This window comes from Pteropus alecto, unplaced genomic scaffold (genome assembly GCF_000325575.1).
Source record: "Pteropus alecto unplaced genomic scaffold, ASM32557v1 scaffold24, whole genome shotgun sequence".
Lineage (NCBI taxonomy): Eukaryota > Metazoa > Chordata > Mammalia > Chiroptera > Pteropodidae > Pteropus > Pteropus alecto.
The window spans coordinates 19,413,064-19,435,538 of NW_006439192.1; the positions used below are offsets into that span (position 1 = coordinate 19,413,064).

Consider the following 22,475-nt stretch of genomic DNA (forward strand, 5'->3'; position numbering starts at 1 on the left):
TTCCCTATACCTCCACGTGGGCTCCTGCAGGCCAGTAACCTGAGTTCTTGTTTATTTTTTTGGAAGAGGCTAATTATGAAGCTCCCCACCCCCACCCTAGGATACAAATCCAAAACGTTATAGAAATAGAAAGCCCTGAAAAATACATCGTTTGACATAAGACCTTATAATATACAACAGGTCGCATGGAATGAGCATATGGTTTCTTCATTTTGATTCACTTCATACCCCACCTTGTTTTGGAAAGGACTCGCGTCGACAGATATGTTCAAATACAACGCCATTAAATAAGAGAAAAAAATAAGTGGATGAGAGAAAATGAGCAAAAAAATAAGATTTGACAGATATCTGAAAAGATCAAATGAGGCCAGAAGTAATATTAGTTTTTTAAAAAAATTATGCTTCAACATCCTGTACACTTGTTAGAAGTGGGCTACAATCTGGCTCTAAGTTTTCGGCACATGATACAAAGATAAAGCCTGACCAGCTAAATTATTAATCCCGTCCTTAAGATTAAAAATGAGGGGAGAGGTAGACGAGGAAAAAGAAATTTGCTCAGAAGAACTGCAATATTCTTGCTAAGTGGGAAAGAAACCTCCCTTGGGCTCTCTTAAAGAAGGCATGATATATTATATTTAGTTGCTTTTATAAATTATAACTATATAATTTCAGGTCTTCTTTATTTTTACAGACACTATCTTCCTGATTCACCCCTAACAGGTAGGATCAATTAAATTGAGAATTTGAGGTCGATAAAGTAAGGGCGTATTTAAGTATACATGGTGGGGGTGGGGGCGCTCTGTAAATGATCGAATTTTCTTTTTCTAGGACAGGCAGGCACACAAATAGGATTTCTCAATAAGATAAAGAAAAGACATTTTTAAAGACAAAAACAAAAGTTTTCTTCATATAGTAAATACTGGAAATAAATCAATATGCTCCATTCCCAATACAAAACTCCAGTTTCCATGTCCTCTATTCCTGAAAGCCAGGAGAGAAGCAAGCAAGGAATTTAGAGAGGGAAGAGGGTAAGAATCATTAAAGAAAAATACAGCAAGAAGCTTCCTATAAATAGTCATCCATAATACCAACGGTGAGCTGAAACTGTTAAGTCAGGGTTTGCAACTACAGTCTGAGATGATTAAATAAACATCTTCTTTATACAATAATTTGATGTTTTTATGATGAATTTTGCTTGGTTGGTTTTTGTAATTAATTAGCATAAGATTTTGAACACAGTACAATTTGCTTTCAGAGGTATTTATGCTTTTAGTAAGGCACTCTCTTTCTCTCTCTCTCACACACACACATACACACACACACGCACACACACACACTCATCACACTTACTTTGTTCAGCCACTTCAGCCCTGGTATCGTATTTGAGTTTATCTGTTCCTCCAGCCACGGGCGCATCCGCATCCTTTCCACCGGCATGATGCCCCTCTGCAGAGAGAAACACAGCATCAGGCATCCTGCTACTGACTGTCATGTCCGCACTGTGAAGCTCTACACCCCTGCCTGACCCTCTTCTACCACCCCTTCCTCATAACCACACAGCTTATGTGTACGTGGGATTGGGGCTGGGGGAAGCATACTGAGGGCTTTTGCCCTAGGGCCACCAGCCACTGCTTGAGCCGTCTACTCATTCCAGAAGAGCTGTCTCAGTGGGGGCAGAGCTGTGGGCCAAGGCTGCTGTCAGCCGCGAGGGTCCCAGGGACACAGAAGACTTGGACTGGCAGAAACTCAGCCAGCCAGAGGGCACAGCCACCTCTGAGTGATCTTGCCTGAAGCTAGGTCTTACCCCCTTCCCCACCGGGCTGTGTTTAGTAGACACCTTCAGGCATTCGGGGCACCAGTTCTGTACAATACTTATGGGTATTATCCTCCCAAGGACCCAGGGTGGACAGAGCAAAACAGTTGTGAGAAAGAGTGATTATAATTCATTCATTCCTTTGGGGTATCTGAGTTATAGAAAGGTTCTGAACCCCCGCTACTGGCACTCCAAAGCTCTAAAGGAATCAATTCACTTGGTTCCAAAGTCTTTCACCAAATAGCCATCCCCTCCCGATGCATTCCATCTGCTCTCAGAGCTCGGCAGCATCTTGCTCTGGCTTCAGCTTGGCTTTTCTGTTAATGCATGCTCTTATGCACTCCCTCAAGGACCTTCCTTCACTACCACCCTCCCTCTCTGACCTGATATCATCCTTCCTTTTCCTTTACCTTCCTTTCTCTCTGGGAATTATGTCATGGGCTAATCACCTTTTCTTTACCAGCCCACATAATATCTCTCTTCCCTCCTTCCAGATATATTTCTAGAACGTCTTTCCCTTGTTCACCAAAATATGCCTAGAATGGCATCACTAACAAAGTATTGCCTACTATTCATCTTCACCTTCTTTACAAGTAAATTTAAATTTAACAAAGATTCAAAATTCATGATGGTGCCAATTCAAGCCTCCAGTCTTTAAGACTTCATAGACAGTGGGACATAACACTATTTCAAACCTTTGCTGTCTCTTTTTTACTCATCTCCTCCCCCAAAAATGAGCTCTGAAGATTCTATTCAGATGAATTTGGGCTGAGATGATCAGTCTCAATAACTCTCTCCTCCAGTTCGCAAAGGACTTCTTCTCTCTTCTTTGCCCTGACTCCAACTCATGTCAGAACCCATGCAAGCATCATTACATGAACCATAAGGGGCTGTACCCTTTGCCATTGGAGCCTAAATAATTCTAGAACTAAATTCTAGAACCCGCCTTTCCCTTGTACATATCTCCCAGTTCTGACCCATTCATCGTTGTAGATGCCTCCCGCTCCTTGCTCATACCAGGCTCTCTGCTCCTGTTTCCCAACCCTTACCCATTCTCCAAGACCCAGCCTCCACCCTTCTCCACAAGCCTTCCCAGACTCCTCCTCCTTCTCCAGCTCTCACAATGCTCACTGATCTTATACTGCTCATCTGAAAATCAAACATGGCTGTAGGGCAGCTTTGGTAAGCTGTCTTTATTCTTACCTAACTCTCACCTTAACTATAAACTTTTCAGCTCGTATACCCTCCCTTCCTAACCAAACTGTAAGCTCTTTGATAGTAGAAATCCCACCTCTTATAGGTCTTTCTATAATTCTACAAAGCCAAATGCTGTCTTTCACTCGGGAGACATTCAATACAAGAACCAGGCAAGTCCTACAGATCAGCCAAGGTGGAGGCTGGCTCCACACACTCATCTGGTAGCTTGAGAACACCATTTTTGAGACAAGTGAAAAGGACCTCAAGAGTAGTCCGAAAAGACACGGAACAGCCATAAGAAACCCCAAATACATCTCCTCTTAGTGGTTCTCAAGTCATTCCACTCATCTGAAGATCATTTATTGAGGATGGTATTCCAGGATGAGGAAAAGGTAAGACATTCCTTGCCATCCAGAAACTCCTCATGTAATAGGAGACAGGAAAGAAGAGAATTATCAGACCACACAAAGAGCCTTGTGTACAGGATGATAAGGAGCTACAGGAGAGTTCTGGGAGCATTGGGGAACACTGTCCACAGAAGATCCCATGACGTGACTTGAACACTGGGATGGCTCTGCCCAACAGGGTGATGACCACCAACCCAGTCAGATCTCCCCTCTGAAGAAGATTTCAAGATACAGAGAAGGGGGCAGCTAAGTCTGGAGCAGTAAAGAATGAAGAAAGAGGAGAAGTAAAAGTAGCTATGGTAGTCACGAGTCCTTCTGAGGGGACAACTTGACAAGCAGAAGTGCCACAAATCACTACCACTGCTGCTCTACCTAAACTTAGCAATATGACAAAATGACAAGGATGTGTAAATGGCCTCGCTTCTGATTTGTCGTTATAATAATATAATAATTCTCCCATATTTTTTTCACAAACGACCCATTTGGAAAAAACGGTCGCCTGAAATATTTCAAAAGCTTTCTGTCTTTAAAAGTTAAGCTTATGTGGGGAGATACAGTCAACCCTCGTTATTTGCAGAGTCCATATTTGCAAATTCGCCTACTCGCTAAAATTTACTTGTAATGCCCAAACCAATTCTCGAGGTGCTCTCATGGTCATTAGCATGCAATGTATGCAATTCCAGCTGAGGTCCAACAAGATGATTCTGCCTTCCTATTTCAGCTCACACTGTAAACCAGTGTCCTTTTCATCGTCTATTTTATGCAACATTTTTCTGCTTTTTGCTAGTGGTTTTACTGTTTAAAACAGCCCCCGAGAATGGTCTGTCTGAAGTGCGGTGTAGCGTTCCTAAGCGCAAGAAGGCTGTGATGTGCCTTATGGAGAAAATATGTGTGTTAGACAAACTTCCTCTGGGCATGAGTTATAGTGTTGGCTGTGAGGTCAATGTTAATGAATCAACCATAATTAAATGAGGAGTCTTTAAACAGAAACACGCATAAAACAAGATTATTGATTGTGGATAAAAATGCTATGATCAGAGGCTCGCAGGAATCTAATGTCCTTATAAGAAGCAGGAAGTCTGGACACCGACACACACAGAATGCTATGTGAAGAAACAGACGCAGAGGGAAGGTGGCCACATGAAGTCAGAGCAGAGACTGGAATGATGCTGACGAGGCAAGGAAGCGTCCTCCCCTAGAGGCTTAAAGGACAGAAGAGCCCCACAAACACTTTGATTTGGGACTTCTAGCCTCCAAAATTGTGTGAGAATACATTTCTGTTGTTTTAAGCCACACTGTTTGTGGTACTTTGTTATGGGAGCCCTAAGAAACTACTATAGAAGGTACTCTGAGGCAGGTAACGGGCCCCAACCTAGTCTACAGGTGAAGGGAGGTGTCCCAAGGTAATGTGAAGGAAAGGGAGATACGATAAAGGTCCTGAGGCAGGAGGACGAGCTGCCAGAAGACAATCAGGAACAGGGAGGATGCCAGAGACGGGCTGACCCTGGAAGGCATAGAGAACCATGCACAGATGCTGCTCATCATCCCGAGACTGAAGAGAAAACTGGAGATTTATGTGAATGAAAGATATAATCAGCTTTATTAATAGTAAAGGTGGACCAGTGCTTCACCAACTGTAACGTGCAGACAAATCTCAACTCAGTAAGTCTAGGTAAGTCCTGTGATTAACGAGCTCCTAGGTCCTTGGACCAACCATACTGAGGAGCAAGGCTGCAGATTAAATTTGATTTTTGTGAGTCACCTGGCTCTTCTCTGACTTCCTGCAAAGTCTGGTCATTCTGGCAGACAGACCTCTTCATCGGTCTCTGTATGTCAGATGCAGCTGCATCATCTATCTGCCAGCCCAACTCTTACTTACACACTATGCCTTTCTAGCACAGATGCAGCTCAGCCAAACTTTAAGAGTTTTATCACTTACCTAGCCAAAATACTACGAAAATCACACATGTAATTTTTTTTTTTCTAGATCTTTAATCAGGACTGTCATCATCAATTATAAGTGGATTTTCAGGAAAAGCAAACATGGCAAGAAGAGAAACTCTGGTATAAGCAGCCTCATTTAGTTCAGGTTCTTTTTTAAAAATAGCTAAAACATCCCCACTGATACAGAATGAAAAGTTAACCCTTTTACATGAAGGCACTTCCTCTTTTTTACTTGATTTTATAGCCTGGTCCCATCTTCCGCACTGAACAGGTAATGAACTATCAGGGGTCTTGCCACATGACACAGAAGAGAAAAGGTGCAATTTGACAGATCTCTCATGACTATCAGAAGCCAAGTATGCATTCTTACTTCTGTGAAAGAAAGCAAAGGTGTAATTCTACATTGAGCCTAGCACCGGAAACTCATTTAGTTTGGCACTAAAAAGAAATTGTTTCCAGAGATTAAAAGGCTGGGATGATGGTCGCAGAGGGTCAGGGGACTGCGTACTGAGAGTACTGAGAAAAGACGCTTCCTTGGCATGTTTTTTTCTAGCTTCCATTAGTGAAATTCAAAGTGATAGATTGGTCTTCCTTCTCTAAGGTGAGTTTCCCATGGGTACCAACACACTGGCCACATGAAGCTTGAACAGAGTCGAAGAAGGCATGGAACTGGGTAGAAAAGGCACAGAGGTGCTATTTTTGCCAAGACAACCAAAATATACCAGAAATCAGGACACCTGCATCCCAGTTCCGACTTTGCCATCACTACTGTGTGTCTTTGGGGTGGTCATTCAATCTTTCCAATCCAGGCTTTGATCATCTAGAAAAATGAGAGGCTGCAAAATGGTAATTTCTGAGGTTATTTACGATTCTAAGAAATCTTTTGTAATATGAAGGCTCATAATCTGATTTATCTTTTTTGTAAACTTCTAATCTTATACACTGTATTGCTTTTAAAAGTGAAACAGTAAAACTTTATGGTTCTATAAACCTAAAATATGAAGCATCTACTCTCAAGCATGACAAAATGCACTTTCTAAAATCAGCTATCATTATACCTTTGAAATCTGGAGTTGAGATCATCCTCAAAACCATGGCATCGGGCTATAAATCAATTCAGTACATGGCAGGTATTTAGAATATTACTGGTACCAGGGCTACTGCATAAAAGCACAAAAGTTATTCATTGTGATTCACACGTCGTGAATCACGTCCCCCCACAAAATTGATGATGCTTTGGTCCAGATCAATACGATTAACAGTGTACCTGAATTTTAACCTAAATGACTGAGGTTTGGATCTTGGAACAGTAATAGCAATGGCTACTATTGACTGGGCACTTACTGTACATCAGGCATTAAAACCAGAGTTTTCGATGAGTTTCTCATTTAACTCTAACAATCCTAGAACTTTATCACTCCATATTATAGATGAGGGGATGGTTGGGGAAGTGCTCAAAAGCAATCTGCTAGTAGGGAGGGGAGCCCAGACTCTCATTCAGGCCTGTCTGAAATGCCCAGACTCAGAAACCCTAACCTGTGCTTTCATCTTACTTTAGAAAGCACTCAGTTATGATGGCCTTTCAACTATTCTACTTACTGAGACTTTCCCTGTTTTGCATACCACTGACATGCTAATCTTTCTAAAAAAACCATTAAATTATGTTAATGTTCTGTTCTAGAGACTTCTAAATCTGTCCCTGCTGGATTTAGGATAAAATCCTTAGCTGAGAGAGGGGGGATGCTTCTGGTAAAACTCAGAAGTCTTACGGTGACTACTCGACAGAAACAATGGAATACATTAGACAATGGAAAGATGTCTTTAAAGTACTGAAAGAAAATAACTGCTATTTAAAAATTTTATATACAGCAAATATTTCCTTCAAGAATGAAGAGGAAATAAAGGCATCAGAGAGAAACTTAAGAGATTTTCCACCAGTAGTCCATTAGCTCATCAGGTCCCAGTTACACAGTCACAGGAGATTGGTCAAAAGTGGGCAAGAATGAAGGCAAAAGTATGGGAGCTAGGATGCTAAGAGGAGGGCTAACGTTTAAGTCTGTGCCACAGAAGCTGACCATAGCAGAGCATGGCCCCATCTCTTTTGCAATTGCATCATTTGTTTTAAATATGACTATGTCACCTGATAGCCCTCCCTACATAGTCATGTTCCCACCCCTCTTACCAACCTGCAGAAATGTTATCCTCCCAGGAAAAGCTAGCTCAAATGTATTTTCATCCATTAAACCTTCTCTCACAACACTAATCACTGGACCCCGTTCTCCTACCGCATGTATTATCCGAAGTATCCAGTCATCCAGTCTATCGACAAATACTTATTAAACGCATATTATTACTAAACACTGTGCTAAGTACTATGAAGGATTCGAAGATGTGTATATGATCACTACTCTCAAGGAATTAATAAGTTAAATGGAGACAAGAGACATAAATCATAAGAAGCTAACTAATAATACTATAATTACTATAATAAAAGATTGTAATAAAGATCAGAAAGCAGTGTATGATTAATTGCCAACTAAGTGAACTACTTCATAAAGAATACATAAATCATTATTAGCTAGGTTTGTAAGGGAAAGCTTTACGGTAAAGGAAGAGCTTATACAACGGGGAGGAATTGCCTAGGCTGAGAGAAGATAGCAAACCAAGCCAGAAAAGATAAAGGTTAGTATAAATGGCCAAAGCAGGACCATGGAAGATGCATTTGCTGATGTGGGCAGAGCAACTGAGCTATGCACCAACATGAGTGGAGTTTCTGAAGAACCAGCTACCATGTGAGAAGCAAGCACTGGAAATTTTACATACATCATCTCAATTCTCATAACAGTCCTAATCAGTTAAATATTATGATCCTCATTTTAGAGATGAGAAGTATAGCTTGAAAAGGTAACTAAAAAACAGAAAAAAGAAAAATGTGTCTAAGTCCTCAGATGAGGAACTAAGATCTAAACCCAGGTCTTTCTGGAAGGTCTCAAAAGCCCAGCTCGAGACTGAGCCTGTTTACAGAGGCTATTAAAAACTTCTGAATAGTCATGTTTCACTATCATAAACCAAGCAGTACTCTATACAGGGTCAAAAGGAAACAAGGAGATAAGTTAAAAGCTACTGCTCTGGTCCAAGATGGTGGCTATGGGAACGCACAGGGGGGGAAAAAGTAACAATAATACCCTTGTAGGAATGTAACAGCAATTTTTAGTAACAATTTTTCCAAGACATATAGTAATCCTTCCCAAAATGCAATTCCCTCTTACATGACATTCTACACTCCCCCACACTGACATTTCTGTACCCTTTTAGCAAACATAAAGATTTCAGCTCAAAATTATGTGAACTGAGAGGAATCTGGAGTTGAAAATTGAAAATCATCATCATTATCATTATCCCTATTACATTCGTTCAAGTGCTTCACAGGAATCAGACACTAGGCCAAGGGCTTTGGATGCATTATTTCACTTAATCTTCAAACCAGCTATATGAGATATAGTATCTTATCTCCATCTTACAGATGCAGAGCTATTAAAGTGGTAAACACAGTATTCAAATCCAGATCCATGTGACTCTGAAGACTATGCCAAAAACCTCCAGACCAGTGTTTTTCAAACCTCAGGTAGCAACTCATCAGAAGGTCATGAAATCAATTTATTGGACTAGGATCAGCATTATTGGATTAAGACCAGCACTTTAACTTTAATGCGTAAGAATACAGAATAGAAATTATGTAGAAAGTATGTCCCCCAAATAAGAGTAAGTATTGTTTTATTAAACTTGTGTTCCAATTTTATATTATAATTACACTGTCACTGTGGTCAAAAGAGTATAAAAAAGTATTGCATTAGGCTGAACTGCTTCCTAGGTATGTTAACAGATGTGTGTGAACATGTGGGTGGCAGGTGGAGGGAGAGGTAATGGTCAAAAGTAGAAAGCAAGAGAAGGCTATAGGGAGATGAGGAGAAGCAAACCCTTAGAACTATACTGACTCTTGGACGGCTGAAGTGAAATGTGTGAGAAGTTTAATAGCATGTTCAGAGCTAAGACGACTCTGTATATTAGGGAGGGGCTTTACGATGTAGCCATTTGGCTATACTTAATACTTCTCTGCCTACAGTATTCAAATCACTCTACATACTCTGGTGGGGCCCTAGAGAACGAAGTCAACACTTACCAGTGATAAAATCAGAAAACATTTGACATTTGGATGGAGTGCAAGACACAGAATAAAGCATGTTTCTCAGTGTATGTATTATCTGCATCGATGCAAAACCAACGTCAAAAAGCTTTTATTAAACTTCAGGAGAGTTAGTAAGCAGTAAGATATTCATGCATCACTGATATGATCCTTATTTCATGCATTAGTTTTATTTTACTGAACTTTAAAAAGATGCATGTCTTAAATTCATTTAAGAATTTTAGTCTCTCGCCCAGTTTTTCTCCAGGTTTTAAGCAATTCAACCATGACTTCTCCTACTATGTGGGTTTTTCAGGAACCCAACCTTGAAGGAAGGGGCAGGACTGCTGTAAATGGCTACCCTGAATATATCATAACCCAGTTATATTTTTCTGTTCACTTATACCAGCATCCCAAAACTGCCTGTGCCAATGTAATTACCTGAGAAGTTAAAAAAAAAAGGAGATCCCTGGTCCCATTCTAGACCTACTGAATAAGAATCTCCAGGGCTTAAGAACCAGGAATTTTTTATTATCCCAGGGTAATTTTGATATGCAGCTAAGTGTGGCTATCACTGCCACTTGGTGCCCATTAGCCCAATGGCCTTCCGGAACCAATATGTTAAATGAACACCTCCTACTGAATCATGGGAAAATGGGAGGCCACTGGTAAATGTATCCACTTCATCATGAATGGATATAAATTCAGATGCAATATAAATTCTAAACTGGCTTTAAATACCACAGAACAAGTTTCCTACACTGAAAATCATCCAAATGATAGTTTTGCATATTCGCCATTCTACCCACAATTTTCTATTAAATGCGTTTTCTATATCCTTTCAGAAGGTATTACAATAGCTACTTTACCAAAATTACCCTGTCTCTAACCACAAACTACTCTGGTACCTGAAATAGTGTGATTTAGCCTCTGATAGTAACTTTTGGGGCATCATGGCCCTAAGCCAACAGAGACACTGACATATGGTCTCCACGTGTGCTCGAAAGACACCAAAATATCACTGTTTTTCAGTACTGCGGGTGACCTAACGGACATTCTAGGAAACAGTTCTCAATGCATCCTAAAGAGAACCAGAGTTCTTCATCCAGGGAGTAAATCTTGAAAATAGGGCCCGAACCCTACAGTCCATCCTGCCCAGTGAACTCCACTTTCCTGCTCCCTCTCCCTGGAATGTCCACTCTCTGGACCCATTCTCATCCCGACACAGCCGTTCTGCCTTCCCCACCACAAATGGGTCTCGCCGCCTCCCTCTCATTTGCTCATGCACAATTCACGAGTGGGCTGAAGAGTACCCAGGCCTCGTACTGATACCGTGAGAGATTTACGGTTTATCACCTCACCTGAGCTTTCAGTCTCTGCAAACCTTTTCTGCCTCTCCCTCATCAGCTCCTGCTTCCGGAGCGGTTTCAGGCCTTTCCATCCTCACACTCCCTGATACACTTCCAAACTCATCAGTCCCTGCAAATGATCTTGCCTCCAACTTCAAAGAGAAAAATAGAGGCCACAAGGCTCTTCTTTCTGAATTTCCGACTCCTTTTGCTCCACACACTTATCTGGACTTCTGTGGCCTCCTTTTTTCCTTCTTCAGAGCAGGTGGGCTAAGGCCGCTCTCTGCAACAGGGCATGTGGACAGTTTAAGAGCAGAAACACTGAGATTGGTTTCGGGTCTATCGAATTTGGGATTATTCTGGGATATCCCAAAAGAGGTGTAGGGTGGGCAATTAGACATGTGAGGCTCAGAAAAAGGTTTAACCTAGAAATAGCCAAGCACCCCTTTACATATTGTTCAAATGCCATCACTTCCACAAAGCCTCTTCTGGCCAAGCAAAACTTCTCTTGAATTCATAAAACACACTGTCTCTAACATGTATCTTGTTCTGTCTTCCTTTCATCTTTATGTGCCCTACTCCACTGAGACAAAAGCGCCTTTCCAGCTGGAAACCTACCGGAAACCTAGTTAACATTGCTACATATGTTAGCTATGTAGTCTTGTACTTTGCACCTAGCAGGCAGGCACTCAATAAATACAGACCAGCCCTATCCAGTGGTACTGGACATGTTCTATGTCCGCCCCTCCCCCAGTCCAACAATGGAAATGTGGCTAGTGTGAATGAGTAGCCATTTGTCCCTAACAATGGGCACACAGTTTCAAGGCTGGTTCTAGTCTTTCCAACACACTGTGAATGGTCATGTGTCTGGTAAAACAAAATATCTGCTTAAGACACCCCTGTGGGGTTCCTGAAGAGGCAGGTTGCCCAACTGACACTGAAACCGTTCTATTTTGAGAAAAGCCTGGTTTTTAAAAGCCTGACTCACACTCTGCAAGCTTAATCCCCTTTTGGAAGGCAACCTGGTAAGCGAGGAGCTTCTGGACGAGTAACCCTTATCACGGTGTAGACCCGCAAGTCCCTGAAAAAGGCAGGTACGGAACACACAGCATCCCACGCTACACCATGATGATACTAATAATGATTGCTAATGAGTATTAAACACATAACGGTGTTAGTCAAGTTCTAAGCTCATTTTGATCATTATTCACTTGATTCACAACAACCCTACAAATCAGGTGCTACTAAAATCTCCGTTTTATAAAGAAACAGGCAGCTACAGTTCAGTAACTTGTCCAAGGTCACAGAGCTACTAAATGTTAGAGGTCAGAAACAGGAGTCTTGATCCCTTACTTAGCCTTTGGATTTTGAGGCCAAACTGGAGTCTTCATACAGAATCATCAAGAGGGCCCCATGCCTCCACACTGGGAACCTGTGCTAAAGGGGATCCCAGCCAGGGCCAAGAGCATTTCCACAGACACAAAGTTATGGTCAAGGATGTGCAATGGAGCATTATTTATAATAGCAAAAAATCTGAATGGATCCAAATACCAGATGGTAGAAAGATGACGTTTTTATTTTTGTTTTTGTTTTTTACAATGTGGGAGATTCAAGTAACAGAATATGGTGACTACAGAAGAGTATTTCATTTGTATGGGGAAATGCTCAGAATATATGTTAATACAGAATGAATATATATAATTATGTATTCTATGTATGTATTATATATATTCTATAAAATACATAAGTTAGTATAGCTCAGAATATCATACAAGTTAAAAAATCAGGGAGTGGGTCCCAGTGCTGACATAGTGCTCTCTTCTTGGGCAGTGCTAATAACAGTCAGAGCTCACCCAACACAAGCACTCCAGCACGCTCACAGGAGGCCAGCTCTGCCTAGTACGAGGCTTGACAGTGTGCATCAAGACACAATTATATGGCCTGGAACTGGACGACTGCGGGGGGTGGGCACCCCAATCCCAGCAACAGGTGAGGAGGTTTCCTGAACAGTTAGAGTAATGGGCTGCAATGTGTTGCAGCATGGGGTGTCTTGAGGGGCGTAGTTCCCAGGAGGAATCAAAGTCCTATGACATCACAATGAGTGCCATCCTTCACTCGCTCCAAGCCCTGAGACTTCCAAGAGTCCTAATGTCCGCAGAGTGCCCTAACTTTAGATTAGAAAATAAGAACAATATGGCAACACAGAACATCCTTCTCAAAAAAAAAAAAGAAGAAGAAGAAGAAGAAGAAAGCTTCCTCCTCCCCTTCCTTCCACGGTCCCTCCCGCCCTTTATGAATAATTTAGTCTAAAAGCCCATTAGGTGAAACTGAGCAAAGTGAATATATTGGATTGAATAGTGTGCCTCCAAAATTCACATCCACTCAGAACCTGTGAATGTGACCTTATTTAGAAATAGATCAGATGTAACTGAGTATAAATGAGGTCGTACTGAATTCGGATGGGCCCTAAATCCAATATGACTGATGTCCTTACAAGAAGAGGGAAATTTGCATACAGACACACACACAGAGGAGAAGCTTATGAAGATGGAGACAGAGACTGGAGTGATGCGCTTACAAGTCAAAGAATGCCAAGGATTGCTAGCTACCACCAGAATCGAGAAGGGCAAGAAGCAGATTCTCCTTTAGAGTCCCCTAAAGGAACCAACTGTATGGACACCTTCATTTCTGATTTCTGGGACTTTGTTTTGGCAGCCCTAACGACAATATCATAATCATTAAAGGAAGGAGACAGTAATATCTCAGTGTGGGGTACTGGCATAAAGAGGGCATCATCCATTGGGGCGGGACGAGGCAGCAGCACCTGGTGTGTGAAGTATTGAAACCCGCATGCGGTAGCGAGGATAGATGCAGGAGGGAGCCCAGCCCAAAGTGGGGTATCGGGGCCCAAGTCGAGTGAATGGGCTTCGGTATAAGATGACAGCGGTGCCGTCTAGAGTGCCGGAACCTGAGGAACGAGGTGAGGAGGGCATCCTCATTGCGGTGGGGCAGCTATGGGGACATGAGATGAGATACCTACAGGCAACTGAGTAAATTAATTAACACATTAAGGATAATGGAAACCAGGTTTCTCACTATTGGAGAAGGAAGTTCAAATACAGAAAGAATTAGAATAGGACTGAATTCATGGTTGTTCGTATATCTTGATAAGTACAGAAATAAATACAGATGTAAAAAGAAAAGTATGTGTATGTGTAAGTATATGTATAAATAGTACATATATTCCCTAACCCTAGCCACTCAGAGGGGCTGGGACAGAAATACACCAATGGTGAAGAGCATATGTAGTGCTCAAATCTTAATTCTAAATACTGTTCTTCACTAAAAGGAATTAGGGCTTCTTAGAAAAAGAGATGATTCCAGAACTAGGGCAGGGAAAGCAAAAGATGAACCTGAATCATTTTGGGGAGCTAGAAAATAAGAAAGGGCTCAAAGAACGCAGGGAACACATCAAGAGGACATAGCAGCCAACTTGAAGGGGCTCCCATTGGCCAACGTGAGACAATGTGAGCATCAAAATAACGATAAAAATGCATTATGGACCACTCACAAAATAGGGATCTATGAAAAAGTAAATAAGGAGAAGAGAAAGCTTTCCCACAAAGTAGAATGCCAATTAATAAATACAGAAAGGTGATTGAACTAGATCAACATTTGGCAGCTATCAAAGTAGTAATTATTTAGTCAAAAAACCTCAATGGATGCTAAAACCAGTAGATGAAAGGTTGATAAGAAATGAGATATCTACATAATCTCAAAGTATCTCCACAAACTATTTCTTATTCCAAAGAGGAATAGAGTAACTTTACCATGGAGAAGTCTGACAGATATCTCCTTAATCAAATGATCAAAAGAATAAAGGAGCCAATAAAGGAGCAAGTCAGTCATACACCTCCCGAGAGGATGCAATAAGAACAGAGCATCACGTCTGTGATATTCTTGCAGAAATAACCTGAATCTAATCATGAGGAAACCACCAAAAAGTCCAAACTGATGGACATTCTATAAGATAACTAATTGGCTTATAATTTTCAAAAAACGTCAAGTTCATAGAAGTTAAGGAAAGACTAAAGAGGCATGACGCCTGAGCCTGTGGGTTCAACTGGGAACAGGAAGCAACTTCCTTCCTCTCTAGGGACACTGCATTCTAGTTGCTATGAGGGACATAATTGAGACAACTGGCAAACCTGAATGAGGCCTGTGGATCAGACAGTACTAATGTCAATTGCCTGATTCTGAGGGCGACATTGTGATCATGCTGGAGAGCGTCCTTGTTTGTAGGAAAGACACACTCAAGGATTCAGGAGTGACGGGACATCATTTTGGCAAGTTACTCTCCAAAGGTTCAGGAAAAAAAAAAAAAATTCTTTGTACTACTTTTTCAACTTAATGTAAGTCTGAAATTAGTTGCAAAGAAAAAGACTTGGCAAGAAAGACAATAGCAAATTGCAGAAGTGATTTACAGTCCAAAAGGGGAAATGACAGTATTTCTGCAAATAAAACAAACTCTGGAAAATTCTCTCTTGTACTTACACTGCTGGCAGTTTTTTCTTAATCCAGGCACCATGACTGTATTAAGTATACATATCTATCACTTTATCTATCCATCCGTAAGGGGCAGTAACAATTATCTGAAAAAGGAGCCTCGAAGCCTCAAGATGGTGCATAATTCATTTAAATTGTAGGTTGTGTAAAAAACTAAAAGTGAGATGACCAAAAAAGCTCATGTGCATGTTTTAGAGAAGGCTCAGGTTTAAGCATCAACAATTATCTCCAGTCAAACTTCTGCATTAATATTTAATTGAAGTTATTTAAATTTTTTAAAAACTTTAAGGTTGGTTTTCCAGGTAAATTATCTCACTCCATAGGTTATGTTAGCAGCAAAGGAACAAGTCAGAAGCACCAGCCCCGCGCTACCACTGATAGCATTTTCTGGATATTTGACATTCAGAGACCCCATTCCACTATATTCTCTGTAGGATATTTCAGGCCAGCTCCAAGTTGTCATCCGAGCTCCCAAAATTGGCATTCCCAGCATAGTTTCATTTTCTTTCATAACAATATCCCCACTGCCACAGCCTTTCAAGAATTTGGCTCATAAAAGGCCCACCATGACTAAGGGTTTTGCTTTTTGTTCCTCATTTACAACTTGTCCTCAATTTGTAGAATCTGGGGCTTGAATAACCTTCAGTTCTACTTGCTCTAACTTGGCTGAAGATTTCAGTAACTACTTGGGCCTCAGAGTAACACACAGAGAACATATGTACTATTCTCCCAGAGAGTAGCTGTAACACTATAAGAATAGAAAGTGAAACCAGCGGGTCAAGTACAATCCCTTCCTTCAACACAGCTGTATCAAACAGCGGAATTCTGACTGCTCTCCCTACCCCCAGCCCCAATCTGTTATCTGCCCTGCAGCTAGAGTACTCTTCTAAAAGCACAAATATGATCTGCTCAAAGCTGACTGTTGTCGCCTGCACCTGCTCCAGCTTCATCTTCCCGCCCTGTACAACTCTCGGAACTTCCAGGCAGTGGTCTGCGCCAGGGCGTCCACGTCTCTGCCTCCTAGCCTCAAGAACATCCCTTTTCACTGGCTAACGCTTACATTCTTCAGGTCTCAGCTTTAAAATCACTTTCTTGGCAAGCCTCCTTAGTGTCTGCAGGCCAGGCCCCAAATCTGTCTGTCCCACTGGACGCTAATCTCCATGAGGCCCAAGACCGATTCTGTCTGTTCACCACTCCTACAGTATGGCGAAGGCTGATGATTAATAAACTATGAACTTACAATGTCTACCAGGCAAGAAGGAACAGAGAGGAGACCTGCAGCCTAGTAAAAGAAAGCTGGGACACAAGCAGTTAGATTGAGGAAAACGATGATTTGCCATAAAAAAGAAAAGGTATATATATATATTTATATATATAATGCTATGGGGAATTCTAAGAAAGCAGTGAGATACACATTTTAACAATTATTTCTCATAAACGATGCTTTATATTATTTTATATTTTCAAGACATAATCTGGATCTTGTTTATTTCAGTACTATAAAAATGAGAATTCACTAGAAAAGCATTGATGCTTACCAGCACAGTGCTGCCCAGTGCCAAGAACTCATAGATGCTTATTATGGTGACCACATCGAAATGGAGTGTGAATGGGGCCTTATTAATAATGATACCTTGCCTCTAAGTGAAGGTAAAGAGGGATTGTCCCTGAAAAAAACAGGATGTGAGGGTCCTCCCGTTACAGGAGATAGCTACTCTGGGAATATGTTCGACATCTTTCATTGAAAATCCTTGGACCAAATATGTTTCAGTATTCATAAGTTTTTGGATTTTAGAGAGATCGAACAGTGCATATACCATATAGAACATGACACCCCCAGCAATATCTAGAGCAGAACTCCTTAATCCAATAATGTTTCTATAGTAAAATGTGAACATTCACACTGATTAGAATTAACAAAATCTATCAAAAGCTTTATGCCAATTCCGGGCTGACTACACTGCCAAATGAGTCATGACAAAAACTTTCGACTTTCAGAGCTATTTGGATTGCAAATGAAGGATTTCAGATCTGTAATCGACTTCGAGTTATTTCTATCCTTGGAAAATACTATTGTTCCCATGTTATACAAAGCAATCATCATCTTTTTCCTTAAATTGTAGTTACATTATAAATTAAGCCAGAATTCACTATGCTTAACTTAGTGAAGAACAGCACACTTTAAGTCCTAAAATGGAAAAGTTTAATGCAAACTGAATTTGCATATTAAAATGTGGGAAAATACCTTTGCTAAATATTTTTATAAAATCTAAAATGCTAAGTAGCCATTTAAAAATTATTACTGACTTTAAATTAGATCTGCCTAGCAATATGTATACATTTTTTACTTTACCAATTTAATATGTGAAATATTTATTTATAAAATAAGAAAAGTTTTAAAAAAGATTGAAAATTTAAATATTCTCCCTAAGGTTCTTTTCCAGTGACATTTGTAATGATATTGTTCCTTCGCCTGTGACATTTTAAATTTTATTTCAAAAATTAAATTTGTTACAAAGAATGCTTTTATGAGAGTCGAGTTAAATTAAGTTTATTATTGTTTATGCAGTATGTGTGAGAACTATGATATCCATTGAGATGGGTACATGAGCCACTCTCCCATTTAACATAAGCCTAACTGCTCTGTGGAAACCATGACATCAAACAAAAAGACTACTTGTAGTGGCACAGATACAAATGTACTCAAGGAATTGTCTGGAATGCGTATCTCCTCCATTTTTTTTTTAATCACTTAAAATTCTTTTGAATGATAGGGCAAATGTGTCATTGCAATGTGAGAAGCATAATGTACATTGAACTGCTTTCAGGTTCTGTGGGACCTGGGTAGAAATTCAGTTCTGAGATCCTTGGTCGCATACCTGGCAGTGGGAAGAAAGAAAACACACTACGGCTAAAGAGGACCAGGGTGAAGACACCCCCAGAGACCTTCCTACCGCAAGGGCCGAGGTACTTACACTGGCGTTTACACTTACGTGCATGAACTGAATTATTTATAAATATGTAAATAAAAAAGCCAAAACTTGCCTCTAAAAAATGCTCTCCTGATTCCTCAGGAGATAATGATGGTGGTGGGGCAAGTAATGTCAACGAGTATTTACAGAGCACCTACAATGTACCTGGTATTAAGTTCTATGCTTTATATACCTTGTCTCATTTATCCCACACATAACCCTATGAGGTAGGTACTATTATTTTTCTTGTTTTAAGAAGAAGAATAAATGGCTTAGCCCATGCCAAAAGCGATTCTCCATCACAGAGCTCCATTATCAAGAGAACAAGTATCCTAAAATGGGCTTTCGCCTTGAATAGACGATATTCACCTACTTTGCCCTTTGGGTCTTCAGACATGACTGCTAGGAAACACACCAGGGAAACTGGTGTGTTTCCCAAGCTTTACTTGGACACCACGCTAGTTCTGACAGTTGCTTCTTTATGTTAGAAACATTTCGAGAACAGGGGTGTCAAAGTCCCCTAGGCCTAGAGATCTCCTTGTGACATTTCCCAGCACTTTATGCTTGGCTGGGTCTTTGTTCTGGGGGATGGGCAATTAAGAATACAGATCTCCCACAAACAAGGATGATATTAGGAGATAAGTGAGCTGTCTGGGACTTTTCCTAAAAGAGGAAGTCTTTTGACCTTGTATGACCCTAGGGCTATACTGATGAAAACACTTTTTTAGCAATCTCCTCACCAGATCCAGAAGCAAGATAAGCACAGGTTTAAAACCTGAAGTCCCTAAGCAAAACTTTGTAAAACCATTATACCTCTATTTGACATCCTCCTTGCCTCTCCCCGTCCCCATCCTTGGGGATGTAGGTGACCAGTGAGGCCCCCAACAGGCTTCCTTTAATAGTAGGCATGGATCCCACCAACACCTCAGTGACAGAATGAGGCAGGAAGAGGAGTCATAAAGATAGAAGATTTTAACACTGTCTCCTGTCTTTCTTAGCCTGCAGCCAGCAGAACTGGGGGCGAGGGAGAACTGAGAAAAGGGGCTGATCTCCAAAGTGACTGCTGCCTCTTTCTTGAAGAACACTTTCCTAATTATACAATTACATACATAAAGAATGTAAAGACCAAAGATTTTGCCTCGAGACAAACATTCTATACCTATCTTAAGTGATACATCAAGACTGAGAGTAAAGAAAGAGATCACATCCATACCCAGGGACTCACAGAAGGAAGAAAGGGTCTCATCACAGCAGTCCTGTGCTGACTTTCTCAGACCTGCTGTCATGGAAGTAGCAGAGCAGAAAAGGCGACAGTGCGGGCTGTGGAGGCTGGCTGACATGCCTGGTTCCAAACCCCAGCTCTATCACTTATTAGCAGTATGACCTTGGGCAGGTTACTGACCCTATCTGTTCCCTCAGGGCTCTGGGAGGGTTAGATGAGGAAATATGTAAAGCATCTAGAATAGTGCTTTATATCTCACAGGTACTTCGGATTGGAGTATACCTAGGTACAAAATTTCCAGACAGCAGCTTGGTGATAGTATCAAAAATTTTAAATGACATCCTCTGCCCCAGCCATATAACTTCTAGGAATGTTTTCCAAGCAATTTAATCTTGTGTAATTTAATCATATGTTTTCTTTAAAAATAATAATAATAATAATACAATGATCATTAAATCTGTCTCACATGCAAATGTAATATCCGGTCTTGTAAAAGAAAATAAGATGAGAAAGCTCTGTGAAGTAATACAGATAAATTATTTTCAGATACATCTAAATTATGAAAATCTAACAGCATTTCTTTAAATCCATTGTCTTTTTAAGGAATAATTTCTTGAAAAATTTATAGATAGTAATAAGGATCTAAGGGGATTAACTGACTTTTGAAAACATTTCATAAATTTGAAATCATGCTGGGACCACTAGGTGTGTTTGGCCCCAGATCCTGGTACCTGGATGGCATCAGATTCTGCAATTCAGCAAAGCAAAAATCATGGACAAATTTCAAAGCATATGGAGTCAGACTCATACTGCATGTTCAAACTTTCTTTCCATGTTGAAAATGGGAAAAGAAGCAGCCCTATTTTCCCCTTAATCAGCATGTCCTCTGAGCACTGCCTTTGAAGTACGGGAGTAAAGCAAATTGTGAAAGGCATAGCTTTTCCTTTTGGGTGTAGGTGGAGAGTTCATTTAAGACTGTTCTTTCCACAAATAGGTTGCCATCCCTGGAGCCATCCACCTAAGTCAGTAATTTGAAAACCCAGAAAAGACATCTTAGTCCTCAAGTACACTGGGGAAGTACAGAAAAAATTACATAAGATGGTGTGTGTGAGACAAGTGTGAACAACAAAGTGGACAAATGACACACCTACACTAGTTTGGGGAAGGGAGTGTTGCAGGAAATGGGCAGGGCCTGAATTTTCTGAGTTGTTTATATCATCCAAGTCACTGAATCCCTTTCACTTCCTTTTCACACTAGACAGACTATGGGTATGGTTTTTGTCCCATCGGGAACACAGAAAAGACAAGGGGACATGGGGAAAGAGGAGAGAGCAATGCTTGCAATACTAAAGCCTGAAAAGTCAAATGATAGGGACTTTTAAAAGGCCACCATACTGGAACGTTCTAAGAAAATCTATTCGCATAAAATGACAAAATTGTTTGCTGTCATCTGATTTCAAATCCATCACTGGCAGGCTATGTTGAAAACCAGTGCCTTCCCAAAAGAAAACTGCCTAAAAAGAATTTGCTCTGAAAAAGGTTGGCCTTCAAAGGTACTGCCTAACCCTCCCCTGGATGAGAATAAATGATTCCCCTCATCATCCCACAGCCACAGGCTGGGCCTAAAGCATCCTTCATGCTGCCGCCACATTTCCTTTGGGGATTGCCTTTGAATTGTCCCCTCTACCAGTAACTTCTCAATAAAGGTTACCTATTATTATTATTGTTGTTGTTCTTATTATAAAGCTATCCAATTCAACTTTTTATGTTCAGATCAGGCCGAAATCTAACACACAAACTATAAACTTATGCACTACAGTTTTCATGAGTTTGATTCTATCCCTGCGATAAATCATCCCGATTACCAATGAATTCCGACTAAAAAAGAGGACCACTCTAAGTAAAAACTGTGACCCATTCTAAGTACAGGAATACCTCTGAAGCAAACACTCCTCCCTCCTCTGCACACTGCAGAATAGTCTTCAAATATTTTTAGAAGATACTTACTGCCTCTAAACAAGTTCCCAAACGCACCTGGAAATTGGATTTAGTGTCCGCTGCACTGTCACTATTTCCCCCTGTGCCATCCCTTTCCAGGACCACACTGGTTTCCTTCCCTCTCCTGTAGAAACAAAATGTGCTAGAGGGACAGCTCAGGTTTGGTGTCAAGTACACCTGGATTTGAATCTCCCCGCTTACAACCTATATCTTTTCCAAATCTTAGTTTTCCTCATCTATAAACAGAGGTTTTAATAGCAATTTGGCAGAGCTACTGTGAGAAAGATATAAAGGACACTTTATATCAGGGGTAAAGTATGGGAGGATAGCTTTGGTCTCCCCTGAGGCTTGCACAAAGACATTTCGAACAGTAGAGCCAGTGTATTCCACCTAACAGCAAAGTGGACAAAACAGATTCTCTTATGAGGAGCAGGAGGGTATCCAGGGGCCACCTTCTGGAATATTAGCTTAGTCTCCACCATGTGCAGTGCTGGCCAGATTAATCTTCCTAAATATCTAATCACCTTGTTCAAAATTCTTTACTGGCTCCACAATGCCTGCTGAATAAAATCTGGGCTCCTAGTCACCACAATTCTGCCACGTCCCAACTTTCTGACTTCTTATCCAATTGATTCCTTCTACCTTCTAATGCAACCAAAGCTCACAGCTTTGTGTACTTGAAAACAAGTATATCTCTGTTCAAAATCCCTGAGCAGAAATCCCATCTTATAGATCTTTGAAACCCCCAAAATATCAATCATAGTACCTTGCCCATGATATGTAGTAAATATTTACTGATAAGAAAGTGGATGAATTGAATACTT

The 22,475-nt window shown here is 40.7% G+C and overlaps 1 protein-coding gene and 1 long non-coding RNA gene across 4 annotated transcripts in view; one reads left to right on the top strand and one right to left on the bottom strand.

Moving 5' to 3' along the window:
- The window catches only part of IRF2 (interferon regulatory factor 2), a 75,860-nt gene that overhangs the window by 37,073 nt on the left and 16,312 nt on the right, over positions 1-22,475 (bottom strand). For all 3 annotated transcript variants that reach the window (XM_006916369.3, XM_025049908.1, XM_025049907.1), the window contains exon 2: positions 1,351-1,446. In XM_006916369.3, coding sequence (XP_006916431.1) covers positions 1,351-1,437 — 87 coding nt within the window. In that variant the 5' untranslated portion in view covers positions 1,438-1,446. The remainder of the gene's footprint in view (positions 1-1,350; positions 1,447-22,475) is intronic.
- LOC112483333 overlaps positions 14,861-22,475 on the top strand; it is an 8,931-nt gene continuing 1,316 nt past the window's right edge. Inside the window, exons 1-2 of the long non-coding RNA XR_003047596.1 lie at positions 14,861-16,811; positions 18,288-18,426. This is a non-coding gene — a long non-coding RNA (uncharacterized LOC112483333). The remainder of the gene's footprint in view (positions 16,812-18,287; positions 18,427-22,475) is intronic.